The 20,620-nt window shown below is 40.4% G+C and overlaps 1 protein-coding gene across 2 annotated transcripts; it reads right to left on the bottom strand.

Annotated features, from left to right (window-relative positions):
- Positions 1-504: 504 nt before the first annotated feature.
- DCAF4 (DDB1 and CUL4 associated factor 4) lies at positions 505-13,864 on the bottom strand. 2 transcript variants are annotated; one of them, XM_042445247.1, is made up of 14 exons: positions 13,565-13,864; positions 11,788-11,899; positions 9,851-9,951; positions 9,564-9,721; positions 9,111-9,193; positions 8,502-8,604; positions 7,775-7,918; positions 6,042-6,091; positions 5,499-5,578; positions 3,153-3,248; positions 2,981-3,078; positions 2,640-2,816; positions 2,425-2,539; positions 505-1,372 (listed from the first exon to the last, which is right to left on the bottom strand). In XM_042445247.1, the coding sequence occupies exons 2-14, from the start codon at positions 11,895-11,897 to the stop codon at positions 1,119-1,121; spliced, it is 1,569 nt and encodes a 522-aa protein (XP_042301181.1). In that variant the 5' UTR covers positions 11,898-11,899; positions 13,565-13,864; the 3' UTR covers positions 505-1,118. The 2 variants fall into 2 exon arrangements, with proteins under 2 accessions (XP_042301181.1, XP_042301182.1); XM_042445248.1 differs by lacking the exons at positions 9,851-9,951; positions 11,788-11,899; positions 13,565-13,864 and having other exon boundaries at positions 9,572-9,714.
- Positions 13,865-20,620: the final 6,756 nt, after the last annotated feature.

Here is a 20,620-nt window from a genome sequence, read left to right as displayed (position 1 = left end):
GACCCACAGTATTCCAGTTCAAGCACTATTGCACTGTTTACTGCAGCAACCAAGCAAATTAAAGTCTTTGTTCCTCCACTTTTTCACCACCCTCCCAATTCCAATGCTGTTAAAAAAACAAAACACCTTTCCAGCTAGACATAGAACAAAGAGGAAAAGAAAAGGGGCAGGAAGAGGCTTTGTAAAAAGGAACTTTTTGTCAAAGGCTTTAACTGTGATATGCTTAGTATGTAGAGATCTTGTAGCACCTTTGGACTAACTGAAAGAAAGAAGTTAGCAGCATGAGCTTTCCTAGACTTAAGTCCACTACCCCCCCATGCATTCTTCCAAAACACCAGAGGTGGATGAGGTACTCAGAACTGACTGTCCATTTATAGACAATGAAAGAAGTTGCAGTTCTCAATACTGCCACAGTGTAGCTGTGGGTAACTGATTAGTTGGGGATGCTCCCAGGTGCACATTCTTCAAGCTCTTCCGCAATAAAAAAAACGTGAAACACTTCTGTTCCCAAACATTTTGGATAAAGTTTATTCAACGTGTACTGGAAAAGTTCTGTTGTGAGTTTCAAATCTGCAACTGATTATATACACCAGAAGTGGGCAAAGTGCAACCTACAGGGCTACAATTTTATTTGCTCCCAAAATGCCCTCTAGGTGTGGGAGGAAATTTCACCATATTTCGAAGTCCCCCAGAGGAGACTTCCCCATCCCGGAAAAGAAAAGAAAGGAACGTAAGAAAGAGGAAGTTACTCTCTAGTTGTTTCCTTTCTTGGGCCTAAAAACATGGTAAAGGCATTGGGGGGAGGGGGGATATTTTTGTTTTGCTTGATGGGTGCAACTCTCCATGGTCCCGAGGGATGAATGCAGCCTCCTATCCCTCCACAATCATTCATTTCTAATATACATACTTACAAACACCCATACATAAAGAATGAACCAGTCATGCTTGGAAAAAGCAAAATATAATCACTTTTGAATTTATTTTCAATGCTTCATAAAAAATATAGAAAAGAAAAATGTTCTTGGGATTACTATGAAGCTCCAAAATGTTAATGGATGAGAAGAACAACAAGTCATGTCAATACAATAATAATTTAAATCCCCATCATATTGTTAGTTTCAGTCACTAAGTAGGATGGAATGGTCCATGTCTTTGGTATCTAAGCAATATGGGTCATCCGATTTATATGAAAAATAGTACAGATCCTGCCTGACGGCCATAAGCAACCCAGGAACCCCTCGGGTGCCTCCAAGCCGAGATGAGAACACTACACTTGGGATGGAGTCGGTGGAAGATGGATGTGGAGAAGGGATCGTCCGTAGCAATCGGGCATCTTGCAGACTCCAAATTCGTGTATAACAGTCTTGACCCACTAAAAGGACAAAAGGTAATTAAAATCAAAAGAAATTTCCAGCACCTACATCCTTTTGTTAATTCCAATATTTTTGTCACAACATAGCCTCTCTTTCCATTTGCTTTCTCATGCTAGGTTTTTCTTTCAGATTTAAGCAACAGTTAGCCCTACTACTGAGCAGAGGGTGGTATCTCCCTCAGGCAGCAGATGTGTTAGGACAGGGGTAGGCAACCTTTTTGAGCTGGGGGCCGGGTTGCTGTCCCTCAGACAACTGGGGGGCCGAAGCCAAAAAATAAATTAGTAAATAATTTTTTAAAAAATTAAATAAATAAATAAACCGGGACAAATGTAGGACAAAATTTTCAAACTGTGTACACTTTTTAAAAAAAAAGTGGAGGACACGCGAAAAAATTTGCTGATTTTTTATAAAATGTTAATGTAAATGCATGTTTCTGAGGCTTCTATAGACAATTGTCCCTGCGCGCGAGAGGCCAAAGCCCCGGCAGCAATCGGCGGCAGGACTGGGCTGGGGCCAGTCCCAAGGCCTCGCTGGGCCGCATCCGGCCCGCGGGCCGCAGGTTGCCTACCCCTGTGTTAGGAAGTGTTAGAAAGATTGTTGAGTGCCACATGATCTACATATGCCCTCTAAGCCAACCTGGTAGAGGGCACTGTTTCATTAAATATGCTAAAATAAGATTCAAATTCCAGTTTGATTGGCTTTTGTTTTGTTTTCTTACATATTGTGCATGACGGTGGTGGGGAGAGTTTAGCTCCCAACGTAGACAGTAAAATGGGTTGGGATCAGCTTTCTGAGGCACAAGCAGCAAAGCAACTGTGGATGTATGGAGATAATGCCCAATAAGGTCAACAGTTCAGAGTAAACACCAACCCAAAAAGGAGGGGAAAGGTAACATTGGAGGCTCAGTCTCTTCATAATTCAGATATGACAGTATATCATTATTCTCTATGTATACTTAAGAGGTCAAAGGAAAACACAGACAGCTTTACTTTTCCAGCAGAGCAAACACCACCACTAGGCCACCATAACTGCATTTAACCGTGTGTCATACCTGCTGTAAGAAATCCCTCTTCTTCATTAATGTGCAAAGGAAGAATGGTATGTTCATTGTGATGGCCTCTATATTCTTTCACACATTTTAGTTTTCTCAGATCCCAGAGTTTTACCTGCAAGTTGACAGAGTAACAGAAATATACATCTGCCTTAAGTAAAGGAAAAACTATTGGAACATATGAGTAAAAATATATGCAAGAAACCCATCTCTACCTTGCCTTCCATATCTGCAGCCATGAGGTAGTGCTCATTTTTTAGAACATTAACAGATGTGACTGCTGAGTGATGGAAAAGACGGATGGCCTTCCATCTCTGCCCTTTATGAGAACGCTGACGGACATCAATGCTGAAAATCTCCCCTGAACGGCAGCCATTATAGAGCATTGGAGTCTGAAAAAGCGAGGTAAGAAATTAAGTGGGCTTCTAAATTTATTTATTATTGCCTCTGAACTTACAAGGTTTCTCAAGGCAATGAACAAATAAAAGCAGATCAAATAGCACAGAAGTACTGTATATTTCAGAAGCTGCTTCTCTCACAAAAATGTCCTACCTACCTGAGTGGCAAACTGCTGTGCTAGGACATCACTACTGGTACCAAATGTCTGCCGATGACCAGTCACTGTATTGGTCACAAGTACCTGTCGACTTAAACCTACAGTAAATAAAGTGTAAGCACCAGTTGGATAATAAAACTCATAATGGAAGTAGGAAGTTACTTCATCTCACCAGTGCTAAAGCAGTTGTCAGCTTGAGGATTCAAACACCAGGCACAGGACCAGGCTGTGGGGATTTTAAAGCTGCACAACATTCCTGGTTGATCTCCTAAAAGAAGAGGAAAAGAAGTTCTTAGGCATCATGTGGAAATGAAAAATGATGCTCAGTACCAGGCTTGCTGCTTGAAATATTTGGGGGACTACAATTTTATTATTTATACACCAACAGCTTCAGAATGTTTACATTCAAGACACAGTGGACATATTTCTATGACACGGAATTACCTTTTTTTTAAATACAGGAGTCGAAATCTAGCCATCCATAGGACTTTTTTTTTTACAGACTACTCTTCTCAGATTTTTCTCCCACTGAAAAAATATTGCTTATACTTACCTCCTTGAAAACAGTAATTCTGCCAAAAAAAACAATACGTAGGGCCCCTCTGCACCTTGTTTCATTCCCCTCAAATCTACAAAAGGAGTTTCACAAACCTGAAGTGGGTTTCCAGCCATTTTACTGTTGGAGCATGTTTTTGGGGGCTGCTGTGGCAGATCCAGAGACTGAAAACTGGTCCTCTACTTCTAGACCTTGCCTAAGGAGGTAAAGGTTTCTCCTTTGACGTGATTGTCAAGTCGTGTCCAGCTGTAGGGGTGGTGCTCATCTCCATTACTAAGCCAAGGGAGGCAGCATTGTCAAAGATGACCCCATGGTCATGGCCACCATGACTGCACAGAATGCTGTTACCTTCCCACCAAAGTGGTGCCTATTTATCTACTTGATTTGCATGCTTTCAAACTGCTAGGCTGGCAGAAACTGAGACTAGTGACGGGAGCTCACTCTGTCACTCGGCGCTTGGGTCTCAAACTGCCAACCTGTTGACCTTGTGGTCATCAGAATCAGCATCTTAGCTGCTAAGCAACCATGTCCCTTAAACCCTGCCTATTTTTGCATTAATACACCAAAACAGGCGTGTGTAGGTTATCTGCACAGTAAGTCCATAATTCATCTACTCTAAATCAGTTTTCTTTTAGCTGCTCAGTGACTCATTTTAAGATTGTTTTTGTAACACATGAAGTCTCATTAAATACAATAGCATAGTAAAATGGTATGCCTTATATCAGTGATGGCGAACCTTTTCGAGGCCAAGTGCCCAAACTGCAACCCAAAACCCACTTATTTATTGCAAAGTGCCATGTCCCACTGGCTTTCTAGTAACAAACTCTGGCAAACTCTGTGCTGGGATGATGGCACATGTGCCCACAGAGAGGGCTCTGAGTGCCATTTCTGGCACGCGTGCCATAGGTTCACCATCACTGCCTTATATAAAATGGCAAAGTCAAAGTTTGCTTGTTGGAATTTATATTTTTTTGGAATATTTTCAATCCATGGATTGAAAAAAAAATCTGTGGATACAGAGAGCCGAATATAAACTATTCATGGTAGCACTTGTCCGCATGAGACAACTGGATATTAGATCTTCCAAAATTAATGCAGTTACAATATTATTGAATGAATATGATAGTTTTTTGTTTCAATATCTAGGTAAAATACTCTTTATGCAAACTGTACAAATGCTTCATTTTCACTCATCTCATACATGCTTTATGAGTACTATTTCAAAAAGGATCATAAATACTTGGGGTCTGAGGGTCCTGTGCAACAGCAGCAGTTCGTATTTTCTTTAGACACACACTGTCACATGTGTACAAATACAGTCAGCTCCCCATATCCATGGATTTTTTATCTACAGATTGACGCATCCACGGTTTGAATAAAAATATTTAATTTTCCACAATGCAATCCTCGATTTTGCCATTTTATAGAAGGGACACCATCTTACTGTGCCAACTGGATTTAATGGGACTTCAGAATCCACAGATTTTAGTATCCACAAAAAGTCCTGGAACTAAACTCCAGCGGATACCATGGGACCACTGTAATAAATTAATACAAATGCAGGGATGGCCATGTTGATCTCAATCATAGAGAGAGTACTGAAATCCAGTAAAGTACTGTCAAGCATGTCTCCACATTGTTTTCTGCATGATGACCCCAAGAGAAACTCTGAAGGCCATACAGGTTGGCCTAATAAAAGTATAAGCAAACTAAAGTATAAATTTCGAAGTTCACTGTTTGATCTAATGTATCATTATAATAGGGGTTCTAAATTCTTAACTGTGCACAACCCATAGATAAACATTTTCTATTGAACAGTTCTACATTTTCATTATAATCTTACAGATATAATTCAGGACTGGTATTTATTGTTAGATGTCTTAGAGACAGGCACTGAAAGTGCTGGAAGATTTACACCCCAAATCTATATGCATAATCATCCGTCCAACAATCATGCAGTACCTGTGTTAGAGTTGCTAAATAAGGATGCTGGGAGCAAACTGGCACAGCCTAGAGTTTCTGCAATGCCCATGAGGCACAGCTTGATGGAGGCAGTTAAGGATATTAAAGAGGCAATACAAACAACTCTCAAAGGAACAAAATGTGTCACTTAATATCAGCCTGAGAGGAAGATCCACCTCTGCTACAGCAGTACTCATAAATATTTCACCAGAGAACAGTCACTTTCAGGCAGTCTCAAAATGTATAACACATACTATAAAGCAAGACTCCTGGGATTTCTTTTAAGTGGATACTTCTCTTTTTTCTCAGTGCTGCCAATCTCAGGGCGGCTTACAATTATTATTTTTAATCAGACAGTTCTTTCATTGGGTGCAATTGTCATTAGTCTAATGGTGGTTGATGCCCACTGAGGCTGGTGGGACAAAGGGACAGAGTAGTAGATGTATAACCAATTATATGTTCTTTGCAATCCCTGAACAGTGATAATTTTGAGAAATATGTTAATTAGCCAGTGCTTCTTCGTTTTTAAAAAAAAAAGGATATAGAACATGGGAATCTGGATGACTTAGTGATGCCCAACAAACAGAATTCACCTTAATACACACAAAGAAAGAAACAACAGGTAAAGTCAATTGGAACAACAACAGAATCCAAAAAATTAAGACCCAGAAGGGCTGAATATGTGAGACAGAATATAACGAGTGGAATCTTACTCCTCCAACATATGATTAGAAGGACAACCCTTCACCTACTGTGGGATGAATAAACTGAACAGTTTGCATTGCTGTAACTAACCAAAAAAGTAATCAGGGGATGGATGAGAGCAAACATGGTGTAGTGGTTTGAGGGTAGGACTATGGCTCTGCAGACCAGGGTCTGAATCCTGGCCCTATCATGTAAAGCTACTGGGTGACCTAGGCAAGTCACTCTTCCAGTCTCAGGGGATGGCATTGTCAAACCCACTCTGAAAAATCTTGCCAAAAAAATTCCATGATACGTTCACCTTAGGGTCACCATAAGTCAAAATCAACTTGAAGGCACAAAACATCAATCAGGGAATATTACCATAGAAGAGGTAAGAGATTCAATAATATCCTAACAACATTTCAGGCTTGGTACAGTAGTACAGCTTATCAGCCATTCTGCCTATACGAGGGCCAAATAATTGATAGAATGACTAGTCTGAACAAATCCCTTATACACTGTATATTTAAAAGATTTTTGTTCTGCCCCTTAAAAAACATTTCTAGGACAGTTCTGCAACATGGCAAATACTGTAATATAATAATGGAATATACATAAGTGTACAACTTCTAAAACCTCTAAAGAAAAAAAAAGTATTAAAAAAAACAACGCACCTAGGAGTATGTTAAAAATGCCTAGGTGTCATGTGACACCAGAACGACAACAAAAGTGGTGCCAGACTAATCTTATCTGAGGAGAGGATGCTTGAACTCTGACTGCCATTATTGAAAATGCCTGACCTCGTATGGTAACATTGGGGACACCAAAAGAAAGGCATTTCACAACAATCTCAATTGGCTCATATGAAGAAATGTACTCTCTCCAATACCTCAGTCCAAAACTGTTAATGTTTTTAAAGTTAATCCCCCACTTCTTTGAATTGTGCCTAGGCATAAATTAGAGGCTGACATAGTTGCTTAAGCAGAGAGGAAATACATTCTCAAGATCCCGTCAGCCGCTGCACAATGGTATTTTGAATCAAAAGTAGTTTCTGAACTGCATTCAAAGTCAGTCTTACATATGTTTCACAACAACTCCACTCTGAAGTCAGTACCCCATGCATAATTGAGGTGCACAAAGTGGTGAAAATCATTCTGGGGATATTTGCAAACCTGTGACAGAAACTGCAAATTTATTCCGTTAGTCAGAATCTATTCCCATCTACAATAATTTGAACTGAAGGCTTACACATCAGAAATTCTGCTGAAGCTATTTAATCAAACTCATATTTTCTTTAGTTGAATACTTTTGCTTGCTAAAGGCAGAACAACCAGAACTGAAAGAATTAACTACAGGTAGTTTAGCTGTAGTATTTTACTTCTAAATTCTTCTCCAGGCTACTTTCATCCAACTGAGTCCAACATTTCACTTTGCAAAACTCACTTAAATAACTAGATTTATTATTGTAAGTAAAATCAGGAGGGACTATGCAATATTCTTATCAAGAGGATGCTTATCTGCAGGATTGCAATCTTAATTTCAATCAAACAGAACGGATCAATTGTAATCTTGAACAAAGGACAAAATAATACCTTGCGGTTTGTAAAATAAAGGTTGTCATACATCTCCACAGTAAGAGAATCCTTCCCCAAGCCACTAAGGTTGATAATACCATATTTACATCCTCCATGCTCTACATCATTCACAGTAAATATTCTTTCATAAGCAGTGTCTGCCTAAAAAAAAAAAAGAAAAGAAAATGTCTTGTTTTGAGTTGCTGTAAGTTTTTTTCCTATGCATGGAGAGAGTCCAGGTACCAATAAGAATTTCTACACATACCAAAATGCAATTGGTTCCCCAAATGCCATAGATTAACACATTGTTATTTCCATCCCATATCACAGATCCAGCTATAAGGTACATTCTTCCAAGTACATGGCACCCAGGTTTCTGAAAGTTCTCATGTATGTGTCTTACAACAGGAATGAAAACTGTGCAGCCCACAGTGCTCCAATGTAGTCCCCTGTCTCCAACAACTGGGGAAAACACTTAGAAGCCTCTAGGAAGGAATGAGTTAAGGCTACTGTGAAGGTCAACTTTGGGAGGGAGCCTTTTCCTCTTAAAAACAAACAAACAAACAAACAAACAGCTGGGGGAAATGGTTTCAGAAAAATGGGTAGGTTTGGGACAAAGAGGTGGTGGAATATATGATGTTTGCAGACCCCGGATCCTCTGTGGCTATCCACGTAAGATAATGTAGCTATCCAGTGCAAACACAAATGTTTATGTTCCAGCATAAAAGAAGAGCACTCAACATACTGCTATCAGTTTAAAATAGTTGTTTCCAGAAACTGTAGAATCTGGGCTCTCAATTTCTAATTTTCTTCTCTGCATACAATTCACCTTTAATTCATGAATCAACCTACAAAGAAAAGAGGAAAAGAGAAAATAAAATTACCATATTGTTTTTTTAATGTCAATAAAATAGATAAAATGGATGTAAAGCAATATTTTCTAACACTTCAGTTATATTAAATTCTTACATTGCCCAGATGTTACCAAACATATTAATTCCAGGACAGTAATAGGGGACAAAAAGGCAATTCATTCTACTGAACTGCCTATTAATATCAGTGAAATAAAGTAGTTATTATCAGATTATTTAGCTAAAGCTAAACAGTAAAGGACCACTAATAATTGTACATTCTTTTTTAAAACACAAGTTGAAGAAAGGACAACATTTGAATAAGAAATATTTACCTCATCTGTCAAGTCTGCAAACTAATTTTCTGGTAAAGGTGGGCTAAAAGTGAAAGACATACAAATACACCATCCATGCACTACAGAATGAGATATGAATAAATTCACTAGATCATAGGCAACTTTGCAAGAGCTCTATAACATAAACAAAATGTTAAATAATCTTACCTGCAATAGTTGATTGAGCTGAACAAACCTAACTGCCTCTTGCGTAAGACAATGGAAGAGTTCAGTCCACATCTGGATGTTTTCTATTAAAAATTGGGGACAGAATAATATTATGTCATATTCCTTGTGCTTAAAGACAAATAAAGCACATCAGCTTCTTATGTACATTAGCAGATGAACAACTAGTAAATTGTGAATTTCATACATTTTTAAAACACTTGCTGTGCTTAGTCCATCTATATCTGTAGACTTCTGTTTATGAATTAAAACTTGATCAATAACACACTTGCTCATCTAACAGAGAAATTTAGACTTATATTAAACCAGAGGCCACAATCCCATACAGAATTAGTCAGATTGAAATGCACAGACATCAAATGACTTAATAATGCATAACTCTGTGCTGGATGGAGGCCACTGTGCAAAATTTAAGGAACAAATTAAACACGGTACTTTTATACATTTCTTTTCCTCTTCTAGGAGTTTCAGCCTCTGATATTCCATTTCTCTGTGCTGAATGCTTTCCCTGGTGAGGGGATTGCAGTTGTTATGCCCAGGAAGTAAGCGGAAATAACGATTCTTTTCAGGATCATAATAAAAACCCGGTAATTCTAAAAAGAAATAGAACAGATATTTCTTCAAAAACAAGTTTGTTTAACAGTCCTCATAGCTACACAGTATAGCAGTGGACAAATATATATTTTTTAAAAAGTAGTGAGCTTTGTTAACGCTTTTCTTACCAGGCGCTGGAGAGTTCTGGCACATACTAGAAGATGTAGAGGGGGATTCAGTTTGGCTTGTACCCGGGTTCTGTGAGTTTTGTCTTTCTTCTTGTTCATATCTATAAAAAAGGAATGCATGAAGAAAAGAATACAATACTGTTGATAGATTAACTAATAAAACACTGTCATCTTCCTGTACATTTCTGTTTTGCTCTAAAAGATTTTTATACAGTAGTCCCTTCCCTTATGCGGGGGATTTGTTCTGAACCCCACCATGTAAGGGAAATACCATGTAAGCTCACCCCATTAAAGTTAATGGGCTCGTGGTTGCGGTGGTGCAGCAGTGTGTGCATGGGCGTGCGTGCAATTACTCTTTCCGATGTGTGGCGCCATTCTTTGGGTATAATGCGGGCACACTGTACTACATTTTAATCAAATTATCTTCAAGGCATTTTACATCAGTGTAAACTATGCACCTCTATATACGCATCCCTGAATTAGACAGAGTATATTTCCCTTCACAGTCTCAAGACAACTGGCAGCTGAAGGCAAATGTTCTTCTTGACAAGCAGAGAGTAAGTAAACACTTAGTTCTTACTATGAGTTTATTAGTTCCTGTGAGTCAGTTAAGTTCCTTTCTAAATTTAGAAACCAAAAGGTTAGTTTAAAGGATGGAATGAGAAGCTATAATAAAAAGAAAGCTCCAATCCCCTACTTTATCTTTCTCCACCATAACTTTCTCATCACCCTGCCCCTTCCACAGAAACAGATTTCAAGGGACCACTAAGCAGCTATTAGGCCATATAAACCATCATTTAACCTTTCCTTTGACAGTAACAGCTATGTTTTTAGAACCATCTCCTCCAATTCATAATAACCTCTGCTAGTGGGATGAACCATGACCTTCAAAGTTAAGTGTGGCTGAAGGCTTGAAGGTTTGGGATGTTTGAAGCGACCTTCTTGAAGCTTCTTGGCGGAACCCTTGGCGGGTCACGTGATTCCACATACTGTAAAATGCAATTAGAATATTGCAGTACAGTACATATCAAAGAATCATAGAGTTGGAAGAGATGACAAGGGCCATCCAGTCCAGCCCCCTGTCATGCAGGAACTCACAATCAAAGCACCTCCGACAGATGGCCATCAAGCCTCTGTCTGTTTAAAGACCTCCAAAGAAGGAGACACCACCACTATCCAAGGAAGTTTGTTCCACTGTCAAAAACAGCTTTTACTGCCAGGAAGTTCCTCCTAATGTTGAGGTGGAATCTCTTTGCCTAAAGCTTGCATCCATTGCTCTGGGTCCTATTCCCTGAAGCAGCAGAAAACAAACTTGGCCCATCCTCAATATAACATCCCTTCAAATGCTTACACAGGGCTCTTATATCGCCTCCAGGCTAAACAAACCTAGCTCACTAAGCATTTCCTCATAAGGCATGGTTTCCAGACCCTTCACCATTTTGGTTGCCCTTCTTTGGACATGCTTCAGCTTGTCAACATCCTTTTTGAACTGTGGTGCCCAGAACTGGACACAGTATTCCAGATGAGGTCTGACCAAAGCAGAATAGAGTAGCACTATTACTTCCCTTGATCTAGACACTATGCTTCCCACTATGAAGTAGGAAAATGCAGCTTACTTCATTGGGATTACTATAGTAAATAGCAAATTATCCCATGGAACATTCAAAGAAACTGGAATATTTTGCCCCCAAATAGTCTGGTTAACACTAAGCAAATATAGGAATAATGCTTTTAGAAGGTTGTTTTGCCAAGGAGACTATTTGGCAAAATAATCCAATCTTCAAGTTTGATCCAAAGCACATTAGGGCCTTATTATAGTACCCACCCATTTATCCCATAAACTACAAATGGCAAGGAAATAGCCTGGTGGTTGCTAATGGATGGTCTCCATTACTGCACACTTTCAAAACACCGAAAGAACTGTAACATACACTTGCCTTTCTGTATAACTCCAGTGGTGGAGTGCCCTGTATGGCTGGGTATTATAGGTTTGCCTGCGATTGCTCCGGACACATTTTTCTCTGCCTCGCCAGTTGTTTCTCTTCATTCCTGCAGTTTACAAAAATGAAGTTCATGTACAACACAAATATTCTGAAAAGACTTCCAGAACACTCACATAAAATTAACTACTTTAGCTTTACTTTGGATTTTTATTTCTTTAACAGTAGCCATGTTGCATGAAAAACCCCCCGTTGAAATTAAGAATGATTTCAGAAGCAGTCTTTGATTCAGCACACTGTAAGTCCAGAACCTCACACAAGCAGCAGACCCAACTGAACTGACCTAACACAGCTTTCTGAATCCAAGAGCCCAAACAGACAGGCCAAATGAAGCAGCTTTGAGACACTTTGGAAGTGTGCTGTTTAAACAATGCACATGTCCTAAGGGGCCAGAAGCTGCTCCAAAGCCACCCTTCAGCCCTAAGGAGCTTCCAGCCTTTTAGGACATGTGTGTGTCATTTAAACAGCACACGTCCAAAGTGGCCCAAAGCTGCTTCATTTTGGGCTGTCTGTTCAAGCCCCTAGTCACTGCATGGTAATATTCACCTTATTGTTACTAACAGATTAAGACAGTAAGTTCAAATTGTAACCTTTTCCAATTAACATTTCAGCCTAAAATATATTCTGAGCACTATAGACTCACGTTCAGCTTGTGGTCTACTAAGACTATTGGATCCCTTTCAAATGTTGTCTCATTAAGCCAGGTGTCCCCAGCTCTTTGTTGTTAACTGCCCTTGAGTCGATCTCGACTCATGGCGACCCTATGGATGAGACATCTCCAAGACTCTCTTTCCTCCACTGCTCTGCAACCCCATACCCGTGACCTCCTTAATAGAGGCCATCCATTTATCATGTGGCTTTCCTCTCTTCCTACCTCCCTCCACCTTTCCCAGCATTATTGTCTTTTCTAGTGAATTGTGCCTTCTCATGATGCGTCCAAAATACGACAGCCTCAGTTTGGTCATCTTGGCTTCCAGGGAGGTTTCTGGCTTGATCTTCTCTAGGACCCATTTGTCTGTCCTTTTGGCTGTCCATGGGATCCTTAGCACTCTTCTCTAGCACTACATCTCAAATGAATGGATTTTCTTCCTATCTTCTTCCTTAATTGCCCAGCTCTCCTGTCCATACGGGGCAACAGGGAATGCAGTGGCTTGTATGATTTTAACTTTTGCACCAGGTCATGTATCTTTGCATTTAAATCTGTACTTTATAATGTTATTTATGTCTGCAGTGTATACGTTGTTGATGCATTTTATTGTTGTAACCCGCCTCGATCCTTTTGGGAGAGGCGGGCTACAAATAGCATTTATTATTGTTTATTATAGCCACCTTCCCCATTCTTAACCTCCTTCTGGTTTCCTGACGCAGCCCCCATTTCTACCAAGGTCTGATCCCAGGTATGGAGATCCTTTTACTCCTTCCATGTCCTCACTGACTGGGCTGAACTTGTAAAGGTCCTCAATAGTCATTATTTGCCTTTCTTCCTCAGGAGGTGTGCCAGCTCTGTGGGGTTTCCTGCTCGTAGTAAATGGTGTCCTCTGCGGATCTTAGATGGCTGATATCCCTTCCTCCCATTTCCACTCTCCTACCCCTTCTTCTTCTCTTTCTGTGTATCTTGGCATTTCATTGTATTCCGCCTCAGTGTAGCGCCTGACGTGGCTCCTTTGTGGTTTACAAGACCTACAAAGCTCAATACTGGCCCAGAGGCACCTACCGAGCTCCCGCTGAGCAGCTCTGACGAAGAAGAAGACCCCTTCCCTTCGCTCACTGAGGCCCAGCAGCACTCACTCCACGCCTTTCCTTCTTCCTCCCTCGCTCGCTCATTGGTGCCTGAGGTTCCGTTCCAAACACTGCTGGCCTTTTCATTGGACAACGGAGACGCCAATCATGTGAAGTAGTATGTTTTCCACCAATAGAGCTCTCGCTAAGCAGCGCCGAAGACTGCTCCCTTCCCCTTCGCTCACTGAGGCCCAGAGGCCACGCCTTTCCTCTTTCCTTCTTCCTCCCTCTCTCATTGGAGCCCGCAGTTCCGTTCCAAACACTTCTGGCCTTTTTCATTGGACGACAGGGACGCCAATCATGTGTCGTAGTATGCTTTTTTTCTCCCACCCACCCCCTCAGCGAGGAACACTTCGGACCCTCCCCCCACATACACCTATAGTCACGCGGCCACGCGTCTTTGGCGGAACCGTTGGCGGGTCACGTGACTGTTCTGTGATTTCGAGGCCGTTTCGGTGGCGCGCGCCTGACTGGGGAGCCGAGTGGGCGTGGCTAGCAGGGGAAGGAAGAGGAGGAGCAGCAAGCAAGGAGCTTTGGTCTTGGCTTCAGCTCCCAGAAGCCTCAGCCATGCTGACCAATAGTGTGGGATTCTGGGAACTGAAGTCCAAAATCCCCTTAAAGGGCACAGTTTGGGGACCACTGCTTTTTTTAGAGACAAGGTCACCAGACTTGGCCCTCCTGCTTTTCCAAGAGAGGTCCTCCATTTCAGCCTTTTGTCCAGGAGGAATTCCAAATGTCCCCCATTTTGAGCATCACTAAGAAGCATAGATTTAATATTTCTATTTGTGCTTTTAGCTTTTATTTCAGCATATCCTGTTTTTCTTGAATGTCCTACATTTTTGGTCCATTGTTGTCCTTCGCAGTGAGGACATCTGGTCACTCTTGTGTATAGGAAAGTTTATATGCTTCTCTCTTTCCTTTTGGTCCAAAACACGCTGTAGAAATAACATAGTTTGAGACTGCCTTAACCGCCCTGCCTCAGTGCTAGGGAATCCTGGGAATAGTACTTCATTGTGGCACCAGAGCTCTTTCTGATAGAGAAGGCTAAATGTCTCACAAAACTACAGTTCCCAGAATTCCCTAGCATTGAGCCAAGGCAGTTAAAGTGGCCTCAAACTGGATTATTTCTGTAGTGTGTTTTGGACCTATGAAGTAAGAACCACCAAATGAGCCTGTGTCCAAGAAAGAATTTGAATCACAGAACAAAGTCAGAACACTTACCAGCTTGACCGAAGGTCCAAGACACACATATATATACATACAACACACACACACACACACACGTGTGTACCAATTTTTGTCCTGTTACTTTCATAAACCAGCGACAACTTTCTCATGTTTAGGGAGTTACTCTCCACTTGCTTTTTCTGGAAGTAAACTCTATTCAAAAGATGATAGGACTGCTATAAAGACCAATATATGGCTCCTGTTGCAAATCAGACCTGAACTCTCCCTAGAAGCAAAGATGACCAAACTGAGGATGTCATATTTTGGGCATATCATGAAAAGGAAGGGCCCACTAGAAAAGACTTTGGACCTTATCAGATGCAGCAGGGCGAAACATCATCCAAATGCCATGCAAATGTGGCAGAAACGTTATGGAAGTGCCAGGGATGTGATCATCTGTGGCGTAATTGAGGCTTCCCACTATGTTCCCGTCATGGATTCGTTTGCGAGGAAGCCATTTTCTGAATAGCGGGATATGCTGTTATTCAGAAAATGGCTTCCTTGCGAACGAATTCATGACGGGATCATAGTGGGAAGCCTCAATTACACTTTAGAAGCTGCACGGATGATCACATCCCTGGCGCTTCCGCAACGTTTCTGCCACGTTTGCATGACGTTTCACCCACGTTTGTGCTTAGTGAAAGGCAATAGGAAAAGAGGAAGACCATATACTAGATGGAAGGATTGAATCAGAGAAGCCATGGCCATGAGTGCACAGGAGCTAAGCAGGGCGGTTAGAAGTGACTTGGAGGTCTCTCATTCATAGAGTCACCATGGGTCAAAGTCGACTCGAGGGCAATTAACAACAGCAACAACAAGTTCTTTTAAACTGAGTGGGATTTCTGATGAGACCTGAATACCTTACTGATTATACAAATCCAGGAAGGATGCACTCCACTAAATCGTTGATTTGTATTGATGGTGAGCATGTCTGGGCTTGAGAAGTTTTGCTCATCAGTCCCACCACTGAATCCTGGCTCAAGTAGGATTAATTTGAAATGAATTGTGCGTGAATCACCTTGTAAACTAGAATTCATATCATGAGTCAGATCATTGGCCTGTCTACAGCTGTGGTGGGACATGGGAGGTACCTCAGGTCTACACCGATCCCATAAAATTCTGCTGCACCAGAAACCTAAGGCCATAAATTGACATTTAAACATGCTTTGTTCAGGGGGTGGTTATGTTTAAATCAGAAATTGCACCCCCAAGACTTTCTGGGACAACATGGAGGTATTAGTAGGGGTAGTTGGGGCATTAGAGGGGGTGCAGCACTGCCAAGTCTGAGAGAGGGCACAATGGGCCTTGGACCCTCCAAAGTTGTCCATTGCTGGTCTATAGTGGCTGGAAAGAGCTTGCCAGATGGCTTTAATGCCAAAGGTTTCAGGCCTTTCCTAATTACTAATGGGATGCTAGGGATTAAATCTAAAACCTTTGGCACTGAAACCATCTGTTCTGCTACTGGACTGTAGATCTTCCCAAAATACAGACTATTGTATTATGTATGAAACCAGTTAATTATACAGTTGGCCCTCAGATTTCTTTTATCCACAGCTTCAACCATCCACTGCTTGAAAATATTCTAAAAATACATAAATTCCAAAAGTAAACCTTGATTTTGCCATTTTATATAAGGGTCAACATTTTACTACCATATTGTATTTAATGGGACTTGAGCATCCACAGATTTTGGTATCTACTGGGGGTCCTGGAATATACCCCAGCAGATAACAAGGGCTCACTGTGGCTGGATAACAATGAGATTATCATTTTTTGTATAAAGAATTCCTTTTGATCTAACGAATTATTTGATACTTGAGGAAGCAGTTGTTTCATATTGCTGCTGTTTGCATTATTTTTCACTTTTGTATAATGGAATATTGTATTAATTTTCTCTTTTGTATAACTGGAATATTGGACCAATGTTTCCTCCAAAGTTTCACTTCTATAATTGCTAGAGCGTTAAGCATCAGCTTGTGCTACTAATAATGCTACTAAGCCTATACTGTATACCCTAAAATGCACCAAATCCCATCTGATCATGGAAGTTGCAGTATATATTGCTGTAGTTCTTTTGATTGTTTAAAAAAGCAGAGTCAGCTCTGGTTAGTACTTAGATGGGAGACTGCCAACAAAGACCAGGTTCTGTAAGCTATTTTTGCGGTCGCCATAAGTCAACAGGTGACTTGAAGGCACGTACACACCCAGTGTTATTTTAACATCTAATAATGGGATTGTCTATTCAGCAGTTTTCTTCAAGCTCAATATTATTTCTTCTGTCATCCAGTAGAGAGCAGCGTAGCATCAGCATTAACAACTATATGGATTCACCCCAAAACAGATGGCTGTGGCTCATTTTTATTGGCAAATTAAGATGTACGTACATTGTGAAGCAATGTGTGTTGAGGCATGTGAAGGACTTCTCTTTCAAATACATCACATTGTACTGGATTATGTGTAAGTATACAAGATTGTTGTTGTTGTTTGTCTTCAAGTCATTTCTGACTTATGGCAGCCCTAAGGCGAACCTAGCACAGGGTTTTCTGGGGCTGAGAATGTGTGACTCGCCCAAGGTCACCCAGTGGGTTTTTCATGGCTGAACAAGGAATCGAATCCTGGTCTCCATGGCTGTAGTCCAGTCTCAAACCACTAAATCATGCTGTGGTTAAATGCCTGTACTGCAGCCATTCACTCAAAACCACAAGGTTGCGAGTTCAAGACCAGCAAAAGGGCCCAAGCTCGACTCAGGCTTGCATCCTTCCAAGGTCGCTAAAATGAGTACCCAGACTGTTGGGGGCAAATTAGCTTACTTGCTAATTAGCTTACTTGCTGTTCACCGCTATGATCTTTGGAATAGCGGTATATAAATAAAACAAATTATTATTATTATTATTATTACTACTCTTGTGCTATTCCTCTGTGGCCACCTTTGTGACATTTCACTCCCATCAGAAAACAGATTAGAGGTGCAAGTTGTTAAGGTATAGCTACTGTGTTTTGCTGGTTGTTGTCATCATCTCCACATTCATTAGTTCCGCTCCTTTTTTGGAGCTTTTTGTACCAATTTGTTTGAAAGACAAACCTCTGCTCTGAATTATATATTTTTTCTTTTGACTAACAGGGTTAAAATGCAAAAGTGCCACTTCATTGATACACTATCATACTATATTTTTAAAGGGGGAGAAATGAGGAGAAAGGAAGATTTGTGTGTGTATGTGGGTGGGTGGGTGGATATCTTTCAGAATTCAAAGGAAACTCCCTTGAAGATGGGAATAAAATGCTGCAGCTGATGCTTAGAAATGATAAAATATACACTGGAAAATAGAAATGTCATTTTGATATATATATATATACATACACAGTTGGACCCCATATTCATGGAGGATCCGTTACCAACTTCCTCCCAGCGGATACAAAAATCTGAGCATGCTAAAGTCCATTAAAAGTAATGGCAGTGGGGTGTGCGCATGCCTGCTCATACGGTGCCATTATCCAAAATGGGGTTGCCATCTGCAGATGGTTCAATCTGTGGATAACAAGTCCACTGATAAGGAGGGCAGGGTCTCTCTCTCTCTCTCTGTGTGTGTGTGTGTGTATTCACTCTGCGTGCGTGCGTGCGCACACACACACACACACACAATCTTAATAACTACTGCAATATACTGCAACTTCCCAACACATTTGCCTCCTCTGGAACAGGCCACTGTTAACTAATAAGGCTATTTTATTTGCCTTCAAGAACAGGGAAGAGGCTCTAGTTTCATATGCCAGTTCTCCTGTTAAGTTCATGTCAGTCAACTCATGGGCAAAGCTCTGAAGACCTGATCAGTCAATCGGTAATCTGCGTTTATAGTGCCCTGGAGTTTCAAGGTAAAAATGAAGATTACATACCCCACTTCAACAACCTGCTCCTATCCATAGGCGAAATGTATTTCTGAAACTTATTTGCAATTCCAAGCTGGTTAACATGTGAATGCTTTTTGGGTTATTAAGAATGAAACATACTATTCTAGAAGCAAAGAAAGTGAACATGAAGAAGAAATTAAATGGGAAAGTTCATTGGATGTAGGAATAATGAAACATGCAATGATTAGAGGGGAAAAAGCACCCACAAAGTAAAATGGGTAGTGTAGTTATTATGTGCAAATACCATACTGTGCAAAGTAGACTGCAATTCCACTATTGGATACTAAATAAATACAATATGGAACAAAGTATATTAAAATTTTAGATGAGCCAGCCATGGCATGAAGCAGCTATAGCATGTTAAAATTATGGCAAACAAATTGAGCAGTACAGTAGTTAGGATTGTTCTTCAGCTCCACCTAAACTTCCACCAATCAAGACTATTTAAATACAGCCCTTAGAGTTCCCCACTATCTAGCAGTGTATATTAAAAGAAGGGAGAATAAAAAGAAAAATGTTACTTAATCCTCAGCAGAGGATTAGCTATGTAACCAGCTCTTGCAAACTCATAAAAAGATCTTTCCCTGTATTGAAGGTGTTCAATACAGGAAAAATCCAGATAGAAAGCTGGTCCTGAGAGAAAGTTGAGAAAATAATAATAATAATAATAATAATAATAATAATAATAATAAAGTGATGAAACCAGAGCTCCACCAGAGAAAAGACAATAAAGTGGGATGGGATTAAATGGGTGGAAATTTAAAAATTAGGGGGAGTTGTTTTTGTACCACATCACCCATCTGTGTAGTAAATGATTAAAATATTTTGCCTATTGAGTATACATATTTTCATTTCATGTATATTCATATTTTAACATTTCATAAGGAAATAATATTGTTCAAATCCGAACAGTTTTATTTAAGTGAATTCAATATTTAACTCAGTGCATGTGCAAATTTTACACCTAAAAAAGTTTGGGAGGAGTCTAGTGCCACTTTTGAGCAACTCTGTGCCCCCCTTGGGAACCCACCCTACCGTTTGAGAACTACTGGCATAGTCCAAGAGATGGGCTTAGAGTGCGGAAGTTGCTTTTAGCCTCAAAATTAGAGAAGATGCAGGTACAGAAGCCATTATTTCAAAAGGAGGCACAAAGTTAAAGGCACAATCTACTCACTAAAAAGGTGGAACTGAACAAAATGGAAAAATTAAAAGATGACAAGAAGATGGCTTCTTTTTCAAGACACATCAGCATTGTATTCTAATTTTTTTTTTTGCCTCCTGTTAGTCCCATTCCCCTCTTACCTGTTGACAATTGGAAATTTGGTTCTGGATTAGTATACAACATGTTCTTTCTCTGTCTGGCCAACACTTTAACAACCCAGACCTACTATGCACAAACATACAAAATTTCCCCTTTGTAACCGGGTTATTTCTTCACAGGGTAATACAAAAGTGGATTTGCTTTTCTCTCATTTGCTTCTCCTTTGAACTCCCCTTCCTTTGCCTTTCATGACAGGGCATAAATGAGAGATAATTATATTATATACTGGGCACCATGCATCCCACAAAATGAGAGTAGTTAAACTGCGGGAGATTGAGGGCTCTTTCAGAAATGGTGTGTCGTGTCCCATTACTAGTCATTTCAATTCCACACTGCCTGTTTCTGTGCAAACATGAATGTTTTTACCCCCTCCCCTCAGCATTTAGGTGCATGTAGGACAAAACAGCTCAGTTTTGTCAATAGTAATTCAGAGCTCTTCTTATTTACTGTGGTCATGCTTATCCTTCCTTTTCGTACATTCCTCACAGGCCTGGATAGTGCATTGAGGCAGACTGTCTAGAGAACCTAGGGAGTAGA

This window comes from Sceloporus undulatus, chromosome 1 (assembly GCF_019175285.1).
Source record: "Sceloporus undulatus isolate JIND9_A2432 ecotype Alabama chromosome 1, SceUnd_v1.1, whole genome shotgun sequence".
Lineage (NCBI taxonomy): Eukaryota > Metazoa > Chordata > Lepidosauria > Squamata > Phrynosomatidae > Sceloporus > Sceloporus undulatus.
This window is presented reverse-complemented; position numbering and strand designations above follow the sequence as displayed.